Raw genomic sequence first — 23,725 nt, 5'->3', positions numbered from 1 at the left:
CAGCGCCGCGGCCCTGTGGGGACCCGCCCCGGGTGGGTGGCCGCTGCAGGCCCGGGCTCTGGGCCGTTTGGCGTGAAATGTTCTGGTGGACACGGTGCCGTGGAGGGAGAGGCAATCCCTTCCATCGGGAAAGCTCTCAAGGCCTTTGGCCGTTCCAGAAAGCAGGCATAGACCCATCATGGAGCTGGCACGGACCTTCTCCATCGGGGGACGGCCGAGCGGGCTGCTGCTGCGCCTGCCGCGGCGCACACGGAGCGGTAAGTGGGCCAGGCACCCAGCTCCTGCCGAGAGGCACCTTCTCCCTGCCCAGCAAGGTGGAGAGGACCTTGTTGCTGCCTGCAGCTCCAGTCTAGCACTGGTAAGTAGCGTCCAGCTGATGGTCAAACTGTGTGCCTTGGCTGGTGTAGGCCACCTCATCTTTCAGATAGTGAACTATCTACAGAGGAAGAATATCAGCCAAAGGAAGAGCCTCGGGGATGCCCTGCAGCCTGCTGGCAAACCCTGCTGAGACTGCAGCTACAACTGAGCACTGACAGTGCGGAAGCATGAAGAAGGCAGAAACCTCTGATGAGACACCGTTTGTGCTTGGGTGGGGAAGGTGCACGAGGCAAAGCACTGGCTGTGGCAAGCATTCTCACAATGAGCAGTTCTGTGAGCCGTGCCACGGAAATTGCTTGCCATGTAGAGGCCTCTGTGGTCACCTGTACACTTGGCAACTCTGACTTCCTCCCCTTTCCTCCTTCCAATCAGTGGCACTGTGGCTCTTGACCTGGAGGGACTTGCAGTGTAGTGGACAATCAATTAATTACTAAAATCTGCAGATAAAAGCAATGTACAAATAAACACATCACAGAAATTTCTAACTATTTGGCAGCTTTCATACTTATATCAACTTGTCTACCTTCAAGTATCACCAACAGGGACATGCATTCCAAAAGACTGTATTGACACCTGCATTTGACTCTGACTGGTAATAGCACTATTACTTCTGTGGTTAAATCAAGATATCTTAAAACATGGAATGTAATAACTCCCTCCCTAGAATGGTCACAAATATCATATTCTGTCAGTGATTCTTTACGTGAATTCACTAATTCCTGTACACAGCAAAATGCCATAACACCATGAAAAATCCATATCAGATGTCCCACTGTTGCTGTGTATCTCATGGTGACACTGACGCTGGTGTTTTCTTGGAGTTTTCCATCTAACTGCATGTTTTACACTACCCTAGTGTGAAAATTTGATGAACTGGGAACACGCCCTTTCCTGTTGAATTCTGGAATTCTTATAGGAATTTTTTGGTCATTAATACTGCTATTTTTTCTACAGTCTCTGAAGTGAAAAAGCAAATACATTCCTCTAGTTTAAGTTTTTTAAACTTGTAGGCATTTCTTTTATTAATCTAGTTAACTTGAATCATGTGCCTTTTTTTTTTCCACAAATGCTTGCTTTATTTCCAGTCAATCTAACGTTTGATAATCATGACTTTCAGTAGTTTTTCATTGCTGAGATCACATGAGTTTTCTTTGGAGTGTTAATTTGTGTAGCTATATTAATAGTTTAGTGCCCTCACCAGCCATTCTGGGGAAATGCTCGATCACATGTATAATGCAGCAGGTGGGATCCATGCAGTCCTATCTAGACCTCTGTCATGTAGAAGTCTCCATCTAATATAGGCTCCCTCCATACACGAGGAAGAATTAAGCATCTTTAGAGCATGAGTCATGTCATCCTAAAGTAGATGCCTAGAATAGGTCAGATGATATGTGCCCTAAAATTGCTCCTATTTCTCTGTGTTAAAGAACAAGTAGTTTTTATCCTGATGTCTCAATTCTAGCAGCCTCAAGTGAGATGAGATTAATTGATAGTCTTATATCCAGGTTTACATCACACTTCAAAATACCCTAAAAATTCTTATTTGTCAAGAAAACTGAAAATAGCATTACTTTTTATACTATTCTCCATTTATAAAAAAAAAGAAGCTTAAAAAAGTTCTGTGCCTCAAGACATTTTAGTAAAAATGGCAAATGCCATGTTTTTCATGGGAAAGTTATAACACCTCTCTTTTTAATAACTAAATCATTCAGTTCTCTGTCTGCAAGGCTGGGAAATAAGTGAGTTAGATATATTAAAGGTCCAGAATAAGATCCCACTCTTGGTGAAATTATGAAATATGCGGGGAGTTAAGCATAAAAACAAAACCAAAAAAAACAGCAAGAAAAAACTTTTCTTATGGTGGGCTGAATTATTAATTAAATGACACTCAAAAAATGATATGTGAAAAGATAACTTTAAACTAGTTGGCAGAGTACAGGTGAAGCAGTTTCCTTTTAAAAAGTCATAATATTTAAAACCTGACAGAGGTGTCACATTAGTGTGGTACATGTGAGGAGAGCGTGTGCCAGGAACTCCTCGAGAAATGCAGGATCCTTCTGACCAGTGCTGCTCTCAGGAGTTAAAATCCTGCATAAAGCTGATGAGTAAGCTCTTGATGACTCACTGTGGTAGATGCAGTCTTTAATTCCAGGAGGGTATAAGGGAAGTGGGTGTGAATCTCGAGTAGAGGGGAGCTAGGGATGTTCCTGCCTCAGTGTCTTGGGGATAAAAGTGTAGGTTTTTAATACAGCCCCAGCTATCAGCAATGCCAAACTTCTGTAAGGGGTAAGTTTGACACTGCACATCATACATAGATTTTATGTGAAGCAGGGTTGGAACACCACCTACTCACAGATGGGTATGATTTTGGGGATGTCCTGCATAATTCATGTGTGGCTTTGATACTTATGAGTAATTCAGATATCAAAGCCTCAACTTAGATAACACTTTTATAATACTAAACTTCCTATGGCAAATAACCTGTGGGCTTTCATTTAAGTCCCTTGAAAAGAAAAAAATCAACTATACTAATACTTTTCTTCTTTACCCTCAGATATTTTTCATTAGGTAAGCTGGTGTGAAGTACAAGATAGAAAATACCGAAGCCTGAACTAGAGCAAAAAAAAAAAAAATCGATGTAAACTTCACTGGGACTAGAAACGTAAATTTAAAGCACTAGAAAGGAGCTGGGGACCTCTTTCCCAGTTGCTTCTAGACTGAGAGCACACCAGACACCAGGCCCTTATGGTCACTCAGCAATATTCCCCTCTGCTTTTCCAGTGGCACAAACCTTCACTTTTCCACAGTCCAATTTTTTAACAAGCAATTTTATGTTCTCTTCCAAGTTAGCCATTTTGCATGGAAAAAATCTCCGCATTAATAGCCGTAAAGCTCCTTTATTGTTCTCCTTCAAATCTCCTTAAAACTTCCTTCTGACACCAAACACTTGTCACTGGCTGGGCCTGTTGTTTTTTATTCTCAAGGCTGTTTTTCCCTTATCCTTCCCCCATGGGTCTGTACTATACACCTGTTGTCTTTCATCATGGGTTAAGATCATAAGCTCTTTGGGCATAGACCATCTCTCTTATTACATGTGTCTACATTATCCGACACAATGGAACTGTGAGCCCTGAATGGGGCCTCTGGGTACTGCCATGATCCAGCTGATAAAGAATGATGATTTTTGACATGGTGAGTTCTGCAGTTTTTCCCAAGTCATTCTGCAGTTGTTCATGCTGATATAACCAGTGTGTGAGAGCAGTGTCCTTAAATGCTGAAAAAAGGGTAAATGCTTTGGAACTATTTGCCATATAGCAACGACTTTACTGCATTGGTGTTGGGTTTTTTTTCAGTTCTTACATATTGAAATGCATGGGCTGACATGCAGCAACTTTTTGTGGGTTTGTACGGAATTAGAGTGATGTGATCCTGCTCAGAAGCTTCTGCATCCCGTCCTTCAAATTGCAATAAAGACTGATGGAGTCAAAGAACAGGGGGGTGGCTCATGCGCCACTGGCGTGAGTCAGTTCCCTAAAGGTCCGTGTGGATTCAGGACACAGCTTTTCCCTGCTGCAGTTTCCCCGCTAGACATGGAAACTAGTCTCTCTCCCTCCTCTCAGTCACATTGGCAAGTGGGGGATGCAGGAAAGCTGCACCACTCAGCTGGACTGCTGGCTTTTGTGGTGGGGAGAGGGAGGAGAACCACCCCTTCCACTGCATACCCATCGAGCAGCAGGACATGCAGAGTCGATTATTTTTAATTAACCCCATTGCAAAATTCTCCTTCTCTAGAGTTCTCTTTCCAGGCTCCACCAATGACCTTCCCGGACCCCGCTACCTCAGCGGTGCACATCATCATTCACACCATGCAATCTCTTCCCCCAGCCCCCAAGATATTATGTTTCTCCTCCTTTTCACCCTGCCTCTCTCACTGCCCCCACCATTCGCAAAAGAGCCTGTCTTTAGGTTTTGTGCTCAATTCAAGGGGCTGTCCGAGTGTCGTCTCTCCCTCGTGCAAGGCTCTGCATCATGCCCAGTCCTTGAGCTCTGCTCAAGAACGCTTTTGCAAATGCAGGCGACCCTCTGTCCCTCTGCTGATTAATACAGCTGTTTTCAAAGGGCAAAACCACAATAACACCAATTCTCGGTATCATAAGAAGAAACAGACACGCTCTCTCCCCTCGCCGAGTCTCTCCCGACAGTTTAAATTACTTCTTTTTTTTGGGGGGGGGTGGGGGGGGGTTGGGGGCAAAGAGGACACGTACTTCGCATCGCACCCCTGTCTCCCTCCATGCCACCTCCTGCTCGCTTCTTCCTTCTCTCCACCGAGCTCTCAACTGGGGCCGAGCCCGGACGCGGGGAGCCGCGGTTGGCCCGCGGGGCGTCCCGGGCGGCGGCTGGGTCCCGGCGCTCCCCGTACCGGCAGCGGCATCCTCGAAACTGCCCCCCGGCAGCGCAGGGGGAGAGCGGGAGGGCTGCGGACTGCGGGGGCTGGGGGGCCAGAGCGGAGAAGGGAAAAAATGCGGAGTGGGCAATAACGACCTCCACCGCCCGTCCCAGCTGCCGAACTTCCCGCACCTCGCCGGTTCGCCCGCCGGAACTGACTTTGAACCTCGCTCGGGACAGCGGCAGCCCGGTTACCTGCGGCAGAGCGAGCCGGGGCTGCGGAGCGGTGCGGGGCGGCCTCGCCTCCGCCTCCCCTGCGGCGGGGCCGGGCCCCGGGCCGAGCTGGGGCTGGGCGAGCAGGGCGCTGCCCGCCCCGCTCCCCCCGCCAATGTCAGGGGGGACTCGGGCTATGCGGGCATCTCCCGAGGAGCCCGCTTCCCGCAGCGGGCGGGCGCGGTATATTTAGCATCGCGTCGCTTTATTCCTCCCCCAAAGTTTCGCCCACTTATTTATTTATTTGCCGGCGAGCGCCGCGCTGCCGCAGAGCAGCAAGAGCCGCTCCGCGCCGTGCCGAGCGCTGGAAGCGGCTCGGTATTGCAGCAGGTAGGGCTGAGCGCTAGGACCTCGGAGAATCCTTCCAGCAGCAACCAGGACTACCTTAAACCCAGCCCAATGCCTCTTCCTGCGCCACTCTGCGTGCTGGATGGAGATCCACAGTCAAGAGCTGCAGCTCAGTGCTGGAGTACAACATTTCACAGGGAGCCCTGCAGAAGCAACACCTGTTTCGAGCCAGCCAAGAAAGACACAAGCACTTGTATGTTGCTGCTTTGCTTGTGGATCGTCAATAATTCTAAACCAGTGGACATCTGCTGAGCCTCCTGAGAATTCTGGATAATAGATTTGGACGTCAAAAGTTTTTTTTCCTTTTTTCTTTTTTCCTTTTTTTTTTTTGGATTTATCTCAGCCAACAACGTGAGATTTCCCCCCTCCCCCTTTGCAGGATTCATGCTGATGTATGCAGTCTGTTATAGAGTAAAAACAGCGCATGCCTTTCTGGAGTCAGAATCCATAAATCCTGACGTAGCCTGTGCATCTTAAAAAAAAAAATCCCTATAACGCCTAGGTATTTAAGTTGCTATGGTCATTCTTATCTTAAACCAAATGGAGAAACTACGGATTTTTTTCTTTATTACAGTTGGATGGGCTGAAGACCGTATTGCTTGCTAAGAGCTGGGGATATATGCATTTATATAGATATACACATCTATATGTTTATAAATATGTCAGTGTGTGAGTATAAAGTGGTGGTTTCTTAGACTAACTGGTTTGACCTTGAACCTGTACCAGTCAAAACAGAATATTACTTTTATTTATGCATTTAATGGATTGAAGAAAGAACATTTTCTCTGTAACTGCGCTAGGGAGGGGAGAGGAGTGGAATATACCTAATCTTATATCTCCTGGGTTTGGCACCATCATTATTGTTTATTCTCATTCTCTAAAAGCAGAATCTTCTGATGGCTCCCTTAGGTGAAGTTGGGAACTATTTCGGTGTGCAGGATGCAGTACCCTTTGGGAATGTGCCCGTTTTGCCGGTGGATAGTCCGGTTTTGTTAAGTGACCACCTGGGTCAGTCTGAGGCAGGTGGGCTACCCAGGGGGCCTGCGGTCACGGACTTGGACCATTTAAAGGGGATCCTCAGGCGGAGGCAGCTATACTGCAGGACTGGATTTCATTTAGAAATCTTCCCCAATGGTACTATCCAGGGAACCAGGCAAGACCACAGCAGATTTGGTAGGTATTATCCTTAACCCTTTAGTGGTCATGTGATAAAATAATGGGGCAGAACTGCGGGCGGGGGGACGGTGGGGGGTGCGAGGCGGGCGGGATGGGGGGTTTGTGTTAATGGCTGATCCGCCGAGGGGAAAAATGAATGTGTCCGGGGGTGCAGATGTACACAAGCGGCACCACCGCGGCGTAGCAGGAACCCTGGCCGAAGTCGCCGGGTGTTTGGTAGCGATGTTTGTGTAGCCCCAAGTTCTGCTTAAGAGCAGACGCGTGCTGGGAGGTGGTGGTGGCGGTGGTGGAATTTTTGCTCGGGACGTTTCTGCTGAATGATTTGATTTCGCGAGTTTAAAGGGTTTTTAATCATTAACCACCACGATCTAAAATTCACCGAGTTTCCTGGAGGGAGTGGCTCTCGTCCTATACGCAAATTGACGAGGGCTTTTCTTTCGTTTTCTCTGCCGATTACCTGCCCTAGTAACTGCCCGAATTGCACACCCTGCCTGGTTCGCTCCTCGGCGAGGATTTCCCGGCAGCTCACGCCGAGCCGCAGCGGGGCTCGCAGCCCGCCCGAGCCCGCACCCGCAGCCGTGCGGCGCTGCCGGTGGCCGGCGCCCCGGGAAAGAGGGAGCGCAGGTGGGGTCCGGAACCAGCCCGGAATCCTGCGCCAAAACCTGCCTTTCTCGAGCTGTGTGGCGTGCCAGGCTGGCAGAGAATCTGAAAAGAGCGTTCCCTGGGTTTCCTTTCCAGGGGAAGCTATTTGTGACTCAGCAGCGAGGGCTGGAGGGCTGATGGCCCCGGCCGCTCCGGAGAGCCTGTGCATGCACACACGCACACATGCACATGCACACGCGAGTCCAGTGGGCCTGGAGCTTCTCGGCTGCCAGGGAGTCTGTAAAAGGCCCGGCAGATTGAATGTATGAAAGTGACTAAAACAGCCTGGCTGAGCCGATTCTTAGGGCTGTTTTTAAAGTAGGGGTGCGGAAAATATGCCAGGTTAGCTTGCCATGCTCCCAGCTGTTGGAATGAGTTAACTTGCGAGTGAACCAACCTGACAGCACTTAAATTCGGCCGTAAAAACAAAGTCCTGTGTTGATTTTTTTTCTCTCTTTGTATTTTAATGCCAGATGTTGAACGATATCTAAGCTGTATTTTATTGCTTTGTAAAGCTATTTAGATAATGCTGGTGTTGTAGGAGATGATCTCCAAAGGGCTCATGAGGGAAGCGGGAGGGAGGGACGGGGGAGGAGAGGACTGAGGCTCTCGCATGGTCGCAGGTTCATCCTCCATCCCCCTCCATCCGCTGCTCCCTGACACTCCACGCTGCTTACAGGCTCTTCCCTCCCACGCCGCCCGCCCGGGGTCTCCGGGGGTGGGGGCAGCGTCGCGGCTCTCCCGGGGGCGCAACATCCACGCTCGCTGGCGAGAAAAAGTGCGGAAAGTGTTTCAGGCGGCCGCGTAGTGAGGGGAATGGGGCGGGGGAGGGAGGGGGAGTGTTGCAGCTAGGCGTTTTCCTTGGCACGGGCAGGCGCCGCGCGTAGCTGCTGAGCCACCGCCGCAGGTTCCCCTTGCCCGCTGCGGTGCGGGCGCGGCGCTGCGCGGGGCCGGCGGGGGAGGCGCGGTGCGGGGCCGCAGCAGGTGTAGGGCGCTGCGCGCACCGGCAGCCGGGGCGGCGGGGGGCCGGCGGCCCACGGGGCCCCGCCACCCCCGGAGGAGGGCCGCCAGCTGTTCCCCTCGTAAGGCGGCGGTGACCACATTATTCGTGGCGTCTATTTTTAAAAATGGCTCTCCAGCCGCAGTTGTAGGAAGCTGACAATTCCGAGGGGCAGCTCTTCCACCCCTTGCAGCGCCTTGGCTTTAAATAGATCAATTATTTTTGTCCTTGTCGGTTTGATCTCCCTCTTCCCCCCACCGGGACGCGCCCCGGTGCTAACTCTTCTCCCCACGCAGCGCGCCGGTGATGCCCCTTCTTCGCTCCGGGGCTGAGAAGACCGGGCGCGGCAAGCCCATGGGATGCGTTGGGGCTCCCGGCTTCTTTAGGGGCGGGAAGGGCATCTCGGTACTTTTGTATCGGTGCCGTGACATTGCTGTTGTGTTTGCCGGAAGGTCACAGAATAGCAGATGCTATTTGAGTTTTGGTGATTGTAAAGTCTTCTGATGATCCTGGGGAGGTCTGCATCCCAACTCGGGAGCTGCCCTGGGGAGAGCGGGCTCACATGGTGTCCTCCGAGCGTGTGCGGGAAACGTGCGCGCGTGTGTGGATGTGGGGGTACGCGTCAGAAGGAAGTTTTTCTCCAGGAATAAGGAGGACAAAGAGAAAACCCCGGGGGCTGCGCGTAAACTCCTCTCTGGGCTCTGCCCTGTGGGAATCCCCCTCCCCGCGCACACCTCTGGAGAGACATCAGATAAGAGTAATTCTTCTGTGATGCTATGTTGGATGTGTGCCTATTGCGTACAATAAACCGAGCCATATTGTGTGTCTATACTCGCCCGGTTCTGGGAGCCCTGGCATTTCGCAATTTCTGCAGCAAGATGTCCATCTCTAAAAGAAAAGCTCCCTGCGAGAACCCGGCTCCGTCCCCCTCGTAATGTGATCTCAGGTGATCAAAGCCTTATCTCTCCTGGGTCACAAAAGAAATTTTTTTGATGCAGTCTCCTTTAGTCTAGGGCATTGGCTAGACAGTAGAGTCATTGTAAATTCAGGAACTCTGTAACAGCGGAGAGGCGTGTCTCTGTGCGTCAGCACAAGTACTGCATGCACAGCATTAAAAAAATAGGAGCATGCAGGAAAAGGAAAAAAAAAAAAGCTTGTCAGCAGGTGACCTCCGCTCCCCGGGACCTGCTGCTACAAGGAACCGCTGCGTTCATCATCTGCGGGAGCCGCGCAGCCGCCCGCCCTCCCGCCTCCCCGGCCCGCCCTGCCTGCTCCGGCGCTGGGCTGGCGGGGCGGGCTCAGCGCCGGGAGGGAGCGGGGGCGGCTCCGGACGGGGGGTCCCTGCGGCTGCCCGCCCCTCTGCTGCTGGATGCGGGTGGGCGGGCCTGCCCCCCGCCCCGTGCTGTCTCTGGGGAGAGCCAGCAGACCGGGGCGGGGCGGGGGGGAAGGTAATGCATGCGGGGAAGGCTCTGGCCCCCGGGACTGGGAATCGTGGGCCAGGTTTTAGGGGGAGGGAAAGGCGCCGAGCAGCCCCGACAGTCTCCCCCGCTATTGAGCGTTGCAGAGGGGAGGGGATGATGGGGGGCGGGCAAGGGCGCTGTGAGAGCCTGAAACTGAAGCAGGGCCCTGCTGCCTGGGGGTGCCGTGTCTGTCTGCGCTCCCGTCTTTTAATTGGCATCATGTGGGGGAGCGGGCGGAGTGGTGACAGCTGCGACAGGCGGGACGCATCCCGGCGGAGAGCTCAGCCCCGCTTCTCTCCGCGCAGCCCCGCACCGCAGCCTCGGCCGGCGGGCGGGAGGCAGCGAGGGAGGCGCCGGAGGCAGGAGGGCTCCGGGGAAGCCGCTTGCCTCGCCACATCACTAGGCTGACCTCCCGGCGGCTTCTTAGCCACGAAAGGCTCCGCTTCCCTCGCCCCGCTGCTCTCCGCGGGGTCAGCAACCTCCAGACGCGCGGCAGCCCGGGGAGAGCAAGGTCCGCCGGGTCCCCCTGCGCTCCCCCTGCGCTCCCCCTCCCCTGGAAGGCATACAAAGAAGTGGCTGGCAGAGATACTTCACCGTCTTCGTTGCCGTAGATAGTGTGTTAGAGTGCTAAGAAAAAGCTTAACTGCTCCAGTCCATCGATACAAAGAAAGCCAATGTGTAGCCAGAGGCAAAAATGAGCAAAGGGCAAACCAGAAACAACACAAAACCGTGTAGTTGCAGAGGTGTTCATTTCCCAAAAGCCAAGGGAAATGCTTCTGTAGGCCTTCTCTTCACCAGAGCTAAAAAAGATAAAAAGTAAAATTTCACTTCTGTGAGTGATACACCTCCTTTCTCACCTGTGAGCCTGTCAGGAGAGTAGGAGCAGCCTTTATGTCAGGCTGATGTCCTGCACTGTTCAGCATGGTCTGAGTTGGATCATGTAGAAGAAGGTGTGTGAAGGGCTGATGTGGACATGTAAGGAATAAATACCTTCCCTGAAACTTTCCTCCTATCCTTGTGAAGGAATGGGTCTTTGCATTGCAGTGGTTTCATTAAAGAAAATTCTCAGTGAGAAGAAATTCAGCACCCTGTGTACTGAGACAGTTATTTCCTCTCCACTTCTCTTCCCTTCCACATTTTTAGCTATAAATAGGGCCCTAGCTTTCAAAGTTTGGAGTTGTCCTGATTTTCATTTGATACAGCCTCATTTTGAAGAGGATTATCTATTTTAATATCTAGTTCAGGTCCTAAGTACTATCTGTGTATTGTAGAAACTATACAGTGAAAATATTCACAAAACTGTGGGACAAATCATGCAATTCTTAAACTGACAAGGCTTCTGTAAGACTGTATGCTTGGCCCCAGATAATCTCTTGAAGGACTTAATATGACACATAAAACTTGCTGTGAGTAGGCTTGAGTATTTAAAATGAAAAAGTCTATTCTGATTTCAAATATGTGGATGTTCTTTGCCAAGTACCTTAAATTAATTTTCTTCACTTACAATAGGACGTGACAGTGCTTTTTTTGTTCTTTTGATGCACTAAGCAGAATGCATCCAAATATTTGAAATGATGACAGCAGTTAGAGACTACATTTGGACTGATATGAAAGATGCCAGACTCACAAACTTAGCTATAGTAGTGTTTAATACACACTTATCATAAGATTTAACCTCAGTAAAAATTGCTTGGTAACATGTATCAAGTAATATGGCATCTTAGTAAAGGCTTTAGAGAAAAAGCCTTAGCAAGAAATCTGAAAGTATTGCATGTCCAGATATAGTGGGAATTTTAAAATTGTTTCAATGGATCAATTGTATCTGAGACACTACATGCACCAGATAAACCATGTGCTGCCACTTTGTATTACTTAAAGAATCCATAATTACTAAATATTTCCCCCCAGTACTTTTTTTTGTGCATATGTAGAGAATAATTTAAAATGCCCAGGCCCTAAAAAAGGGTTTTCAAAACAATAATACTGTGGTGTTTGTAATGCTGAATAATATATAAGGTAATGATCAATAGTCCCTTACAGGGAATACTTTTCATCTCTACATTAGCTTGGCTATAAATTTTCCCTGTTGGCTTCAACTTGTGCTATGTTAGATCTATGTGATTCATGCCTGCTATTGATTAGCGCACAACTATTTTGTGGGAGATGCCAAATTAATTGTTAAAAAAAGCCACAAAAGTGCTTTTTTATTGGCCACGTGAGGCTCAACACATACTATACCATTATTTCATTATTTCATGTACATATAGTTTCCAATAAGCTTTAAAAAATAGTTACACAGTGTGCTTAGATGTGAAAATTCACATAATATAATGAAAATGGTACTGTCTGCAGGACACACTTTATTTTGTGATGCAGAAAGTAACGTAACACAGAAGCATCCTTCTGAATGTTGCTGGATAACTTCCTGTGAGATCATTACAGTCCTAGATGAGCACTCCCAAATAGGAAGCAATTTCCATTTTTTTACACAAGACTCCTAGATTTATGCAAGGTTTGGCTGGTAGCATCCTCATTGAAGAGGTAAGCAGTTTTCAGGGAAAGCTGCCAGAAAATCCCCAAAACCCCAGAAACAGATGAGCCAATACTTGATACAGATACTTGATGTATTGTGCACATGGATGCTGAACCTTGGAGATTTGCAGAAGCAGTGCTTCTCTGCGAAATATTCTTATTTCTAAGTGCAAAAATGTCTGTGTAAGCTTGCTGTTATGTGCATGGGAAAACTTAATAATGTACACACTATTACACTTAGGTGTAGGATGTTTTAATATCTGAATTTTAGTTGAGTAAATAACACATCAGAGAGAATGGTTACTATCTAAAAAGAAATGCATGACACTGGACTATACTAAGGATTTTCATTTCTCAAGCCTCTGGACAATCATACTGTGAGTAAACCTTTCCCTGTATTCCTGATTCATTGATGTCTGAAAGTAGATCTTTTGGTTCCACGTGTAATATTGTTTTATTTCACAATTCCGATTAAAATATATATTTTCAGAATTTATTTTGCCAGACAAGTTTCATAGGTTCCTCACTTCTGCTAATTTTGACAATCGAAAAACTTTTTTCACCCCCTCTGGATATATTATCTGTTGTGCAAATCAGTATAACTGAGCTTAAGATGTGTGTTTAGGAATGATGAGAAAGATTGAGAGCAATCTATTCATTTGATACATTAATGCTGTCTGCAATGCATCAGTCTAACAAAGGTCCAAAGTATTGTATATTAATTTTTTCCTCCAAAAAATTCTTCCTCCAAACAACTCAGAAAATGGGAAAAAATCTTTGAAAATAACTGCCTGACACTCAGGGATCAGTTACTTCTGGGGAAAAAAATTAAATGGAAACAATATGTACATTGTTTGTTTTTCCTTCATTTCATAGGTATACTGGAATTTATCAGTATAGCAGTGGGCTTGGTCAGCATCCGAGGAGTCGACAGTGGACTTTACCTTGGAATGAATGAGAAAGGGGAGTTGTACGGCTCGGTAAGTTCCTGCTAGCCTTGGGTGGTTATGATCCTTACATTCTGTGGGGGAAACACTTGCTAGCTCCTACAAGCTCCCATTGCACTCCGTGTGTGTGCTGTGTGAGCACTCTTTTTGCTCTAAATATCTTGCAGTCTAATTCAAAACAAGACCCTGTGGGTGACATAATGAATGTGGGAGAGGGAAAAGGTGACAAAATCAGGAATGAGTAATAATGCAGATAAATGGCAATTTAGATACAAACAATAGAGACTGATGGCCAGAGCTGGTCACTGAAGACTAAAGGACGTACTCTAAGATTTGTAAATGTCTCCTGTCAGTAGAAACCTAAATCAAGACAAAGTGGCTTCCTTTTGTGTGTAGGCAGGGAGCTTTCTAGGAATTGACAAAATAAGGTAGAGGGGGAGGGAAAGAGTGGCATATGTGGATGAGAAAATGAGAAACAGGAGTGTGACAAAAGTTATAAAAAGTATAGGAATGAGGGCAAGAGGCTTGGTGGTCTTGTCCTGAAAGTTTTGCTGGTGCTCCCTGAGGGATGGCAGCAGGAGTGAGTAACGGCTGTGAGGGAGGAGTAAAACTTGGTATTTCAGATGTGGGAGTTTGCCAGCCTACCTGCAGCTGCTGGGTGACTGTTCGTGGCAACATGGGCTGTCTTCTAGCAGAGAAGAGATTCTGTGTGTGTGTGTGTGTGTGTGTGTGTCTGTATGATATGGCTCTTACCTGGGAATATTTGAGGCATCTGACATACAGTGGGGTTCATACCCTGGGTAGATCGTGGGCAGGTGCATCTGAAATTTGGCAGATGACTCCCCAGATGGTAGAAAGCAACCTCTTCTAGCAGTAAAATATCAATCTCCAAAGTTTACAAGGACTAGAGAAGCAGTTGTATTTGAGGAAGAGGATGGCAGGTTTGAAGGGTAAGCAAATGTCTGAAGCGAAGTGAAGCTGTGCATTCACTGGGGTTCATCAGAAGCAGAGGAGAAGGACGGTGGTCAATCGATAGTGTAAATGTTGCAGAGAAACACTCAAAAAGAAGTTAAAGTGATAGAGAAAGGCTTTGAATGTGGTTGGAGATACCTGTGTCACAGGGGAGTAGCAGTAACAGGGAAAAGGGAAAAGGGCAGGGATGGCAGTGAGAGTAGGAGAAAACATAAGATGGTGGTGAGTGGGCAGGTGAAAACAGAAGGAGTAAGAGGGAAGTTCATCTTTCATGTATATTAGCAAATATAGGAAGCAAAACCAGGAAAGTCCAGAAGTGTTTTTATAAGGGTGTCCAGGTTCACTGATCTCTTTCTAGTAAAATTTTGTGTGTGAGAGAGAAGGGGATTATCTTCTGAGCAAAGAGCAAGCTAGGTGAGGAAGCAGGAAGATGCAGGTAATGGCAGTGTATGTGGGAGGCAGAAAAAGAGGCGGTAGAATGAGGGGCAAGGCTGGGATGGAGGATGTGTGGACATGGGAGAAGGGGAGATGCAGAGATGGTAAGAGCCAGTGAGTGGGAAAGGCCAAAAACAAGGGATTTAACATAAATGTCAACATGGAGGAGGTAAAGTTTGGAAGGAAGGAGAGGGAGTGAGAAAAGGAATGGATGCAATGACAGATGTAAACAAGTTGCCAGTGAGGAGTAAGTTATCATAAGTCACAATCCTTGTGCAGCTGATGAACGTGATAAAGAACTAGCAAAGTACACGAGTACATCAGGTCCAGTTAGGCAGCAAAAAGGAAGAACAACAGTAATATGAATCAGTAATGTTGATAATCATCAGTCAGAGTAATCGTTTAAACATATAAACATAGTGAATCAGCTTCTCTGCATTTCAGATATTCAGAGAAAGGAAATGTGGTTATTGATAGAGCTTAAATGCACAGACTTGGAGAAACAAATGTTACATCACTTTTCTGTGCAATTTGCATTTTGTATTAGCAATATGTTTGACTGTCAGAGTGAATTACTCAAGACATTCTTTGCTGAAGAAATATGCACAAGAAATTCTTTGTAAATTACTAAGCTCACTGCATTTATAAAATAGTTGTTCTATGAACAGCTGTTCTAAAGGAGCCTGCTTTCCCAAGGGGTTTTGTCTCACAGTACAAGACATGGGTCTCTCTGACCTTCTGTCCCTGCAGTAGCACAAATTCCTCAGCCTTTTGTGTTTCTTGTATGGAGAAAGAGACAGTATTAGCTGTCCATGCTCACCAGATTGTCCATTGGCAGGGATTACATAGCTCACCACTCCCAAGTCGGATGTGCAAATGATTTCTCTTCTTTACCCTGCCTCTGATTAGTTGCAAAACTGATAGGAACTTAATTTTCTTGAAGACCTTTGCTTCCTGATTGAAACCGGTTGACAAGCTAAGGAAGGAGAGACAAGCAGACAAGTGGATGTACAGTATAATTGGATAACCTCTTTTTCCTAAGAAATGACACTAAAGATATGAAGCCATTCATAATGGAGAACTAGCAATCTATGAGGCTAGAATGCAAAGTTCAGGTTAAAATCTGATGGATGATACAGCTTATTGTCAGCCTCCAGAGATGGGATGTACTGAAGAGTGATGGTAATTGAATTACTTTACTTCCAATGAAATATAACCTCTAATGGCTACTCAGTGTGATGATGCTTTAAAGCCTTGTCAACACTAGCAATCCTAGTGCCTATATTTCAGCAACTGTCAGCTCTCTTAGAAACACTGAGATAAGCAGGCCTCAGAGCAGATTTTTGTGTAGAAATGGCTGGACATTTTTATGTGGCAGTGTTTTGCTTTTGGTTTTGGTCAAATAATGCAATTAATGGAAAATGAAGTTCTCTGATGGGAATAAATGTTGCAGCTTGAACAAGAAGCAAGGCACAGAATCATCTCTCTGGTGAAGTAGAAGATCAGTTTAAGCGAGATTAGTTTTGAGACTGTTATGTGAAAAACTTAAATCAGTTTTTCACCTGCTTTAAGCAGAGCAATCTCTTTAGCTGAACTGTTCTGTAGCACCAGTAAGTTGTCCTTGTGCTTCTGTGCTGGGAGGCATATCCCTCTGTCTTGGTTTCTTCCCAAAGGGCTGTGAATAGCATCAGCTTTGTCATGGAGCAGATACACTTATGACAGTGTGGCTGTGTTTCCTAAGGTGGGAAAGCTTTTTCCCACACACAACTGAATAGCAGCCTAAGAAATACTTGGTCTTGCTCTGCATCAACACTGTAAATCTAAGTAGGTGCTTAGATTCACAGCTTCTGAGGCATTTGGTACTCGACACTATAGGAATAAATGCCCTGTGTCTGATACTGTCATATTTATATTCAAATTACTGCATGAAAAATACATTAGCTGTGAATCAAATCAGTGACCTAAAAGACTTCTATCCTTCTATATTTGTGTTTGAAACGTTTGATGCAGGAGGATTTTTCCCAGCGTATTTGTGGTGCTACTGGAGATGGGACATATGGCAAAAGGGAGCAGCCAGGGTGGGTGATCGCTGCCAGTTTTCATGAACGACAACAGTAAAGGCAGTTTTAGCATACCTTAATCCAGACATGTTCCTCTTAGCCTCCTGAAAGTTCTGCTTTCTTCATAGATTAGCTGCCTGACAAACTCTTCCCAACTTCCCTCTGTTACTGGGGGCAGTTCCTACTGCATTTTCTGGCCAGAAGAGCACAGTGACTCTCATGCTGCTTTCAGGCAGACATGTAACATTACGTGGCTGTTCTCAAGTTCCTCCTCATGCCAAGAATTTAGCCAGGCAAAGCTGAAGATACACACACATGGTACTGCAGAGAAACCAGCAGTAGCTACCTAGCAATGACTCGGAGGCCGATAAGTGACAGCAGCTTTCCCTCCCGTCTCATCTGTCCCTGCTTTCCCTTTCCCTTGCATTTCCCTCACAGCCTGCAGGTTATGACTCATCATGTTTCACAGCAGCTACTGTGCTTGTCACTGGAGAGGAGGAAAAATGCAAACTACAGATAGGACCCAATGGGTGTTAAGACAAGACATGAAGACCTTCCCAAGTGCCAAACAGACCTTGCCAACACGTCTGGCAAGAACATTAGCAAATGTGTCTTAGCTGTGTTCCTCAGGGCCATGCCTTGGAGAGAGGGAGGTCTTTCTGATCAGTCCCACGGCCTTCATGCTTTTGTGGGCTGTCCCCATTGTCATGCTGCCTTTGGGAATATTAACAGTTGGCACCCATGTGTCATCCCTGCCTCACTGATCTCCTATGGACATGGACATGCACCTGCCCAGTTCCTCTTCTCAGACTGGACATAAAGAAAAAAATTTTAATGGTGGGGGTAGTGAGGCACAGGAATAGGTTGCCAAGAGATGCTGTAGGTGCCCCATTGCTAGAAGCTTTCAAAGTCAGTTTGGACAGGGCTCTGAGCAATCTGATGTAGTTGAAGATGCTCATTGCAAAGGGGTTGGACTCAAGGAGATTTAAAGGTCCTTTTCAACCCAAACCGTTCTATGAAATGCTGACACCTCCACTGCTCCTTGTGTCCTTGGCAGGTGCAAAAGACAGCTCAGGTTGGATGCTCAGGAGGAATATTGGTAGTCAGAAGATCTGGAGAAGGTACCAGGAAAGCTGTGGGGGGGGAGGAGGAAGGCAGGAGTGGAGATGGTGGAATTGTTGGGGAAAGGGGAAAGAGTGCTTGGAAGGAGAAGTCAGGGGAGAGTATAGAGAGAAGCTTCCTTTTCTCACAGAACAGCTGGGACAGAGCTGCAGAGCCCAGATAAGAAGCCAGGGAGAGAAACTTTCCTCCCTGGATTTCAGACTTACAGGGTATGTGCTGCAAGGTGAGATCTAGGAACACTTTTTACAGTGTTATCAATAAATTGTTAAATAAAGCTGTCCTTCAAAAGTGAGCTGAAAGTTTGATCTGGGAGGCTAAACTTGCCTTTTGCTCCTAAAACACTGAGGAGAGGGTGGAGGAGGAGAAGGAGGAGGAGAGAGAGAGCGAGAGAGAGAGAGAGAGAGAGTACCATCCTTGAAGAAACATATTTTCCCAGTAAGTGTGCAGGGAGGTGACAATATGCCTCTTTATTGTCCCAGCAGGGCTGCACCTGCAGTCTTTTGTGCTTTTGTTTGGGTCCCCACAGTCCTGGAAAGGCTATGAAGCTACAAAGACCGGTGAACAGAAATTCTTCTGACAAAAAAGGGACAATTTGTCATAATTTACTGAAAATTACTTGGTGTAGGCAAGGATTTCTTTGGCTGCATTCTAAAAATATCTTTTATATTCCTGTGCAAATAAAGGAAGGGAATTGTTCAGCCCTTCAAATGGTAGGTCAAGGTGCACGGAAACAACATGAAGAAAAAAAGCAGGTTGAAAGTGCATGTTGGGAACAGCATTTGGGCCAAGTATATGATTACTACAGGTATCTAAGAACTGGATAAATAAATAAATTACCCTGCAGAACCATCACACTTTCCTTTTAAGTACCTCTGATCTAAAGCAATTCCATATGCTTCAGATTGGTTTATTTTTTCTTTTTTTAATATAATAGTCTGGATTATCTGTTCATCAGAGTCCATGCAGGTACTGTGGTTGAGGTGAGCCTGAAAACAGGACACTTTCAGTATATAATTTTTGGAAGGAGAATTAAAAGCAATTTCCTTGAGCAAGGGCAGAGACTTCTAGGCTGAGAGTGGTCAATTCCCAGGAGGGATAAGGGATGTGGATCCAGGTTTAACACCTTTCTGCTTGTGTTATTGTTACTAATACAATAACAGAGTGCCTCCTGGTAAATGGTACAAATGGTAGAGAGACAGAGGGAGATTTCTATGGCACCTGACTTGCAAGGAGTGGTCAGGCTTTCTGCAGGAGCAGCTTTACTCAGGGAAACGTGGCATTGCCATGATGAAAAAACCTGATGGTGTCTTTTACTGACAACAGCAACTCACGTCTCCCAGGGTAAATCTGCTTTAAGCAGGAGACTGCAAGAAGCAGGCCTGTAGTTAATTTGATGGACAAACTCTGAGATCTGAAGAGGCCCAGTTCAAAAAGGTGATTATGGCCCTGAATGTGAAGGAAACTTGAAACTTTGTCAGAGGTGCAGAAATCCTGTGGAAATGGTATCCCAGCAAGGGTGAAACTGTGCACAAGAATGTGACGGCTAATAGGCTGTGAGTGCCTGGCAGAGGGTCTGCAGAGAATGGGAGAAGGGCAGGCGGCAGAAAAGCTTGTGTCTTAGAGATGTTAGAGCATGGGGACAAAATGGAAATTGCTGCAATAAAGCTGATTTGGGCCCTGAAATGTATACTAGAATGTTTATAAGGTGAAAACTTTTTAAACTGTATACCTGAAAAGGGAGCAGAAGTCTTTACCATCAGAAGTCTTTACCAACGGTGTATTCAGATGGGAGTGTACATCTGAATTTGGAAGCTACCTGGGCTAGCCCAGTTTCTGATAGACTTCTTTGGGTGGTAGCATGGGGCATAGGAACATGCTTTTAAATGAAAGAGTAGAGGAGGACCTGGAAGTACGTGCATGATGAGTTTACTGAAGCAGGATAAATAGTTTCAGACAAGCCTAGTATTTTATTTTTGGTAGAAATTAATTTTTCTAGAAATGGGAAATTGTGCTAATCTGCAGGGCTGTGTTAGATATGACCCACAGAAGAGAGTGTTTGTTACAGTGGGTAGAATGAGTGTTAGTAGAAGAATTGCATGATAGATGGTGAAAAATCTGAAGACAGCAATGGGGAGTGCTGAAAGGTATTAGACTGGAGTGAAGCTATAAGTGGGGTTTTTATGGATTGGTCCTTGGACTGATTTTATTCCCTGGTTTTATTAGGGGCATTAAACATCTCATCATAAAAAGGCAGTGGTGTGTTATTGAATTTTCTTGCAAAGCTGGGAAGTATTTCCAGCACAGGAGGGAACCTCACAGAAGGGCTTTGTTGACCTAAAATGCCAAAAATATTTACATGTGAGACACAGGGAGAACTCTATCAGTGCATACAGCATACAGCATACAGTGCATACAGCACAAGAAGGATTCAGTCTAAATGCAAAATGCAGTTGGTCAATGTGTTAAAGAAGACGAATTGAAACCAAAGCAGGTGCAGAAAGGGCTTACTGGGATGGTCAGAGGGATGAAAAGATTATCAGATGATAGACTCTAAAGATCTTGACTTAGCCTGCAGAATGAAAACTGAGAGGGTATGCTCTTGCTCTCCTTAAATACATTGATGTTTAACAACAGGGAGGGAAAAAAGTCCTTGAAATAGAGTACAAGAATAAATTGGTTTGAATGGGTCACAAGAAAGCTTAGGCTGGGTAATGAGGAAGATTCAGGTTGTGAGGAAGTGGGATTTTGAGCTGACCAGAGGGATTTTTGCAGGGAGGCATGAGATGAGACATAAATACTTTCTCTGCACTGTACAGTAGGAAACAGCTTTGTGACTATGGACATTTCCTTTGTGGAGGGTATAGGTCTGAGAAAAATCCATAAACTTGAGTTACCTCATCTACTTCACCCTTGCAGATAACCCCTCTCAGAATCTGGATGGGCAGCCTTACTGAAAGCTGGGTACTGTTAAATTGTGTTCCCCACAGGTACCAGAATGGGGAATGAGAGCAGGAACTGCAGCCCACTCAGGAAGGTGTCAAGGACTCTGTAGGCAAAAAAAGGTCTTTTGAGATGTGGGTACTGGTTTAGGAAGAATTGATAGGTCAATACATACACTTGACGCAGGTAATATGGGAGAAAGCTCTGTGAGAAACTGCAATTGTTATGGTTCTTTTTAAACTGTGGCTCCAGTCTTTTTAAAATCAGAATTTCACAGACTGTGACATATATCACAAAAGAGGGACACTTACTAGTAGTGTGAGATGGATACTACACTTTTCCTCAGGTCTTTGATCTTCCTCAGAGGATTTCATTTCAGATGCTTACTAGGTCTGAAGATAATTTTATATGAGAGAAAACCCTCAGTGAGTTATCTCCTTTCCATGGTCTGCAATTCTGTGCTGATCTTGGATTCTCACTACATGTGTGGGCCAGGAAATTATTAGAGTATCTTCTATACAAATTATGTGTGCTTACATACATACAAACATACATATAAATATGTATGTATAGGTATGTGTGTGTGTGTATATATATAAAACTAAGCTTTGGTAAAGCAAGATCCTGCTCAAATCTTAGTTTAATGATTTGCGCTCCCCTATCTGAAGATGTCTGGAATTTTGTGTTCTTATGGAAACAGGAGATTAGAGATGATGCTTGAGGAGGCAGCCAATGCGACCTTGCAGAAGGTGCCTTCCAGAAAGGGCAGTTCTGGTTCCCTCCTTGTGCTGCATGATTCTGCTTTCCTCCATGCTCCAGCACTGGCACTCATCTGACCTGTCAGGAGGTCAGTTTAGGGAAAAAAAGGCACAGAAAAAACTTTAGCTTCCTGAACTGGCTTGCTGCCTGTTTGGGCAAGCACTGGGGCTCAGTGGGGGAATCAAGTGCAGTGTGGGAGAGGGGAAGAGTTGAACACCATGCTTTTGACAACAGGGAGTTGTTAAAATGGCATAGATGCATCACAAACCCAAATCCTACCCAGCAAGCAAGGGTGGGACACTTTCAGATTCTTTTCTTTGCTGTTGTGTGGCTCCCTGTCATTGCAGCCCTGACTGTTTCTAAAGCTGGCTGTGTAGAGATACAGAGGTGTGAAAAGGTTCAGTGTGTTTGGTTGATCTGAGAATACTGTGTTGAAGTGACATGCTGAAAAGGTATCAGCAGCAGTGACACACTGAGATGTGCTTGGGGATTATTCACTGCATCAGATAAAGATCTGATGTGCTCTGTTTCTGATTCAGGAGCCAGTGGGATGTGAACATGGCACTCTCTCCCATTTTGCCATTCATCATTTTCAAAGACAGAGTGGAAAAAGTCTGCCCTGTGGGAACTTCATTAGGGATTTTGACTAGGTTGAGATTTGCTTTGCAGTTTGAATGTGCTTAGGCTGATTTGGTGATGTGCAGTGGTTCATTTGTGCTGCAGTCAAAAAGCTCAAGCAATAAAGCTTGTTATAGTGAGAATCCATATTTTCCCCCTCTATAAAGCCCTTTTGTTTCTCTTTCATTCCTTTTATAATGGCAAATATCTGCCGCTACTTTTGATTTAAAGATAAGATTTTATACTTGAGTTCCACAGGCTGCTGCTGAGGTAAAACTTGTGTTCTGGTGTGGATGCTGCATACTTTTGTGGTCTGGCCCAGGCTGTTCATCTTTAATCTGCTAAACTTTGCTCTTCAAATTTAACACAATTATAGAAGCAACTGTGACTCAAGAGAAATTTTGACTTGATTCTATTATGGTTGAAATACCATTGACTTCAATGGAATCAGGATTGGACCTGCTCCTGTAAAACCACCAATTACTTTTATGGTTTTGTCAGCAGATCCCAATCAAGATAAGAGCTGTATTGTGTTCATCATTTTAAAAACCTAAATCTAGACAGAGTCTGCCTGTAAGACAGACTTACAGACAATCTAGAGGCAATCTTTTAACATGTAATCTTACTTTTTCATAACAAGAGGGATTTTGGCCCACTGATGCCTTTGTTAGGACAGCCTATAGTGTATAATAAGAACTCAGATCAGGAAACTTATTGGAGAAGACTTCAGGAAAATCTTTGATTCATTTTAGAATATACAAGTGTTGTGACATTTAAACAAAATAGCAATATTCTTTTTTAAAAAATACCCCAGACTTTAAAAATCTGAATTCTTTGGAAGATCCATGTTTGCAGTTACCTGGGAGACCAACAACCTGGTCTTCGAGCTCTTATGTCACTAGTTCTGTTGAAGTTGTTATTATATATCTTTTGGGATTTTTTCAGACAGAATGACAACTTCTTTCATCAAAGCTGAAATTAACTGCATGACTGCAGTTTTACCTATTGAAGGACAGGCCCACTGGTGTGCATGTGTGTGTGAGGAGTAGGGATCTTGTGGAAGAGCAGAGTCACCTGACTTCTCCAGTGCTTCCCAAAGGCTGGGTCAGCCATATCATTGAAAACATTTCACGGCATAGCAACACCAAAGATGTGTAGATTTTCTGAGAAATATTAGGGAAATACTTTTTTATTCTACTCAGAAAGTGAGAAACCAAAAATTGTGTATCTAAATTCGTGACTTTATTGTGGCATTGCCCCAGGGAAAAGGAATGGAGGGAGTGTCCAAAAAGTCATCCCTGGAGAGATCGTTTATGAGAAGTGTTTGCCAATGGAGGGGACACTGCTGTCTGAAAAGGGAAGTGTGACATCTTTTCTTCAGCAGCAACTATTTGAAATGCTGGCCTTCCCTCCTGCTGGCCTTTTTTTGTGTGCAAAAAAGGTGGGAAATTAAAAGGCCTAATTTTTAAACAATTTAAACTGAATATGCAATCAAGTCCTGCTAGGTAAAGATAATAGTGTGCCAATCCTTTGCTGTAGTGCCCACCAAAGCACTGTAGTTTAACAAATTTCCCTGTCAAGCTTGTTGATTTCCAAGACTCTGGTTGATATGTGGCATTTTGGTGAGGTTCTTTCCAAAATATGGTATCTTTTGATCCTGTGTTTGATGACCCCTAT

The 23,725-nt window shown here is 45.8% G+C and overlaps 2 protein-coding genes across 2 annotated transcripts in view; one reads left to right on the top strand and one right to left on the bottom strand.

Moving 5' to 3' along the window:
- Nucleotides 1-667: 667 nt before the first annotated feature.
- On the bottom strand, nt 668-6,240 carry LOC146444873 (uncharacterized). The gene is made up of 3 exons (XM_085049628.1): nt 6,210-6,240; nt 4,644-5,171; nt 668-815 (listed from the first exon to the last, which is right to left on the bottom strand). Exons 1-3 carry the CDS (start codon nt 6,238-6,240, stop codon nt 802-804), a joined length of 573 nt encoding a protein of 190 aa, XP_084905754.1. The 3' UTR covers nt 668-801.
- FGF9 (fibroblast growth factor 9) overlaps nt 5,155-23,725 on the top strand; it is a 28,884-nt gene continuing 10,313 nt past the window's right edge. Inside the window, exons 1-2 of the mRNA XM_085063063.1 lie at nt 5,155-6,558; nt 13,072-13,175. Of these exons, the coding sequence (XP_084919189.1) occupies nt 6,282-6,558; nt 13,072-13,175 (381 nt within the window). The 5' untranslated portion in view covers nt 5,155-6,281. The remainder of the gene's footprint in view (nt 6,559-13,071; nt 13,176-23,725) is intronic.

Source organism: Lichenostomus cassidix, chromosome 1 (assembly GCF_008360975.1).
Source record: "Lichenostomus cassidix isolate B80296 chromosome 1, HeHo_3.0, whole genome shotgun sequence".
Taxonomy (NCBI): domain Eukaryota; kingdom Metazoa; phylum Chordata; class Aves; order Passeriformes; family Meliphagidae; genus Lichenostomus; species Lichenostomus cassidix.
Note: the sequence above shows the minus strand (reverse complement) of the source record. Positions and strands in the feature narration are given on the sequence as shown.

What these genes read in the sequence shown, in the direction of transcription:
- LOC146444873 (XM_085049628.1), bottom strand. Translation starts at nt 6,240, where the DNA reads ATGGTGCCAAACCCAGGAGATATAAGATTAG. An exon ending in CCCAGGAGATATAAGATTAG is followed by an intron (nt 5,172 to 6,209) that starts GTATATTCCACT and finishes ATGCCCGCATAG; the next exon opens with CCCGAGTCCCCCCTGACATT.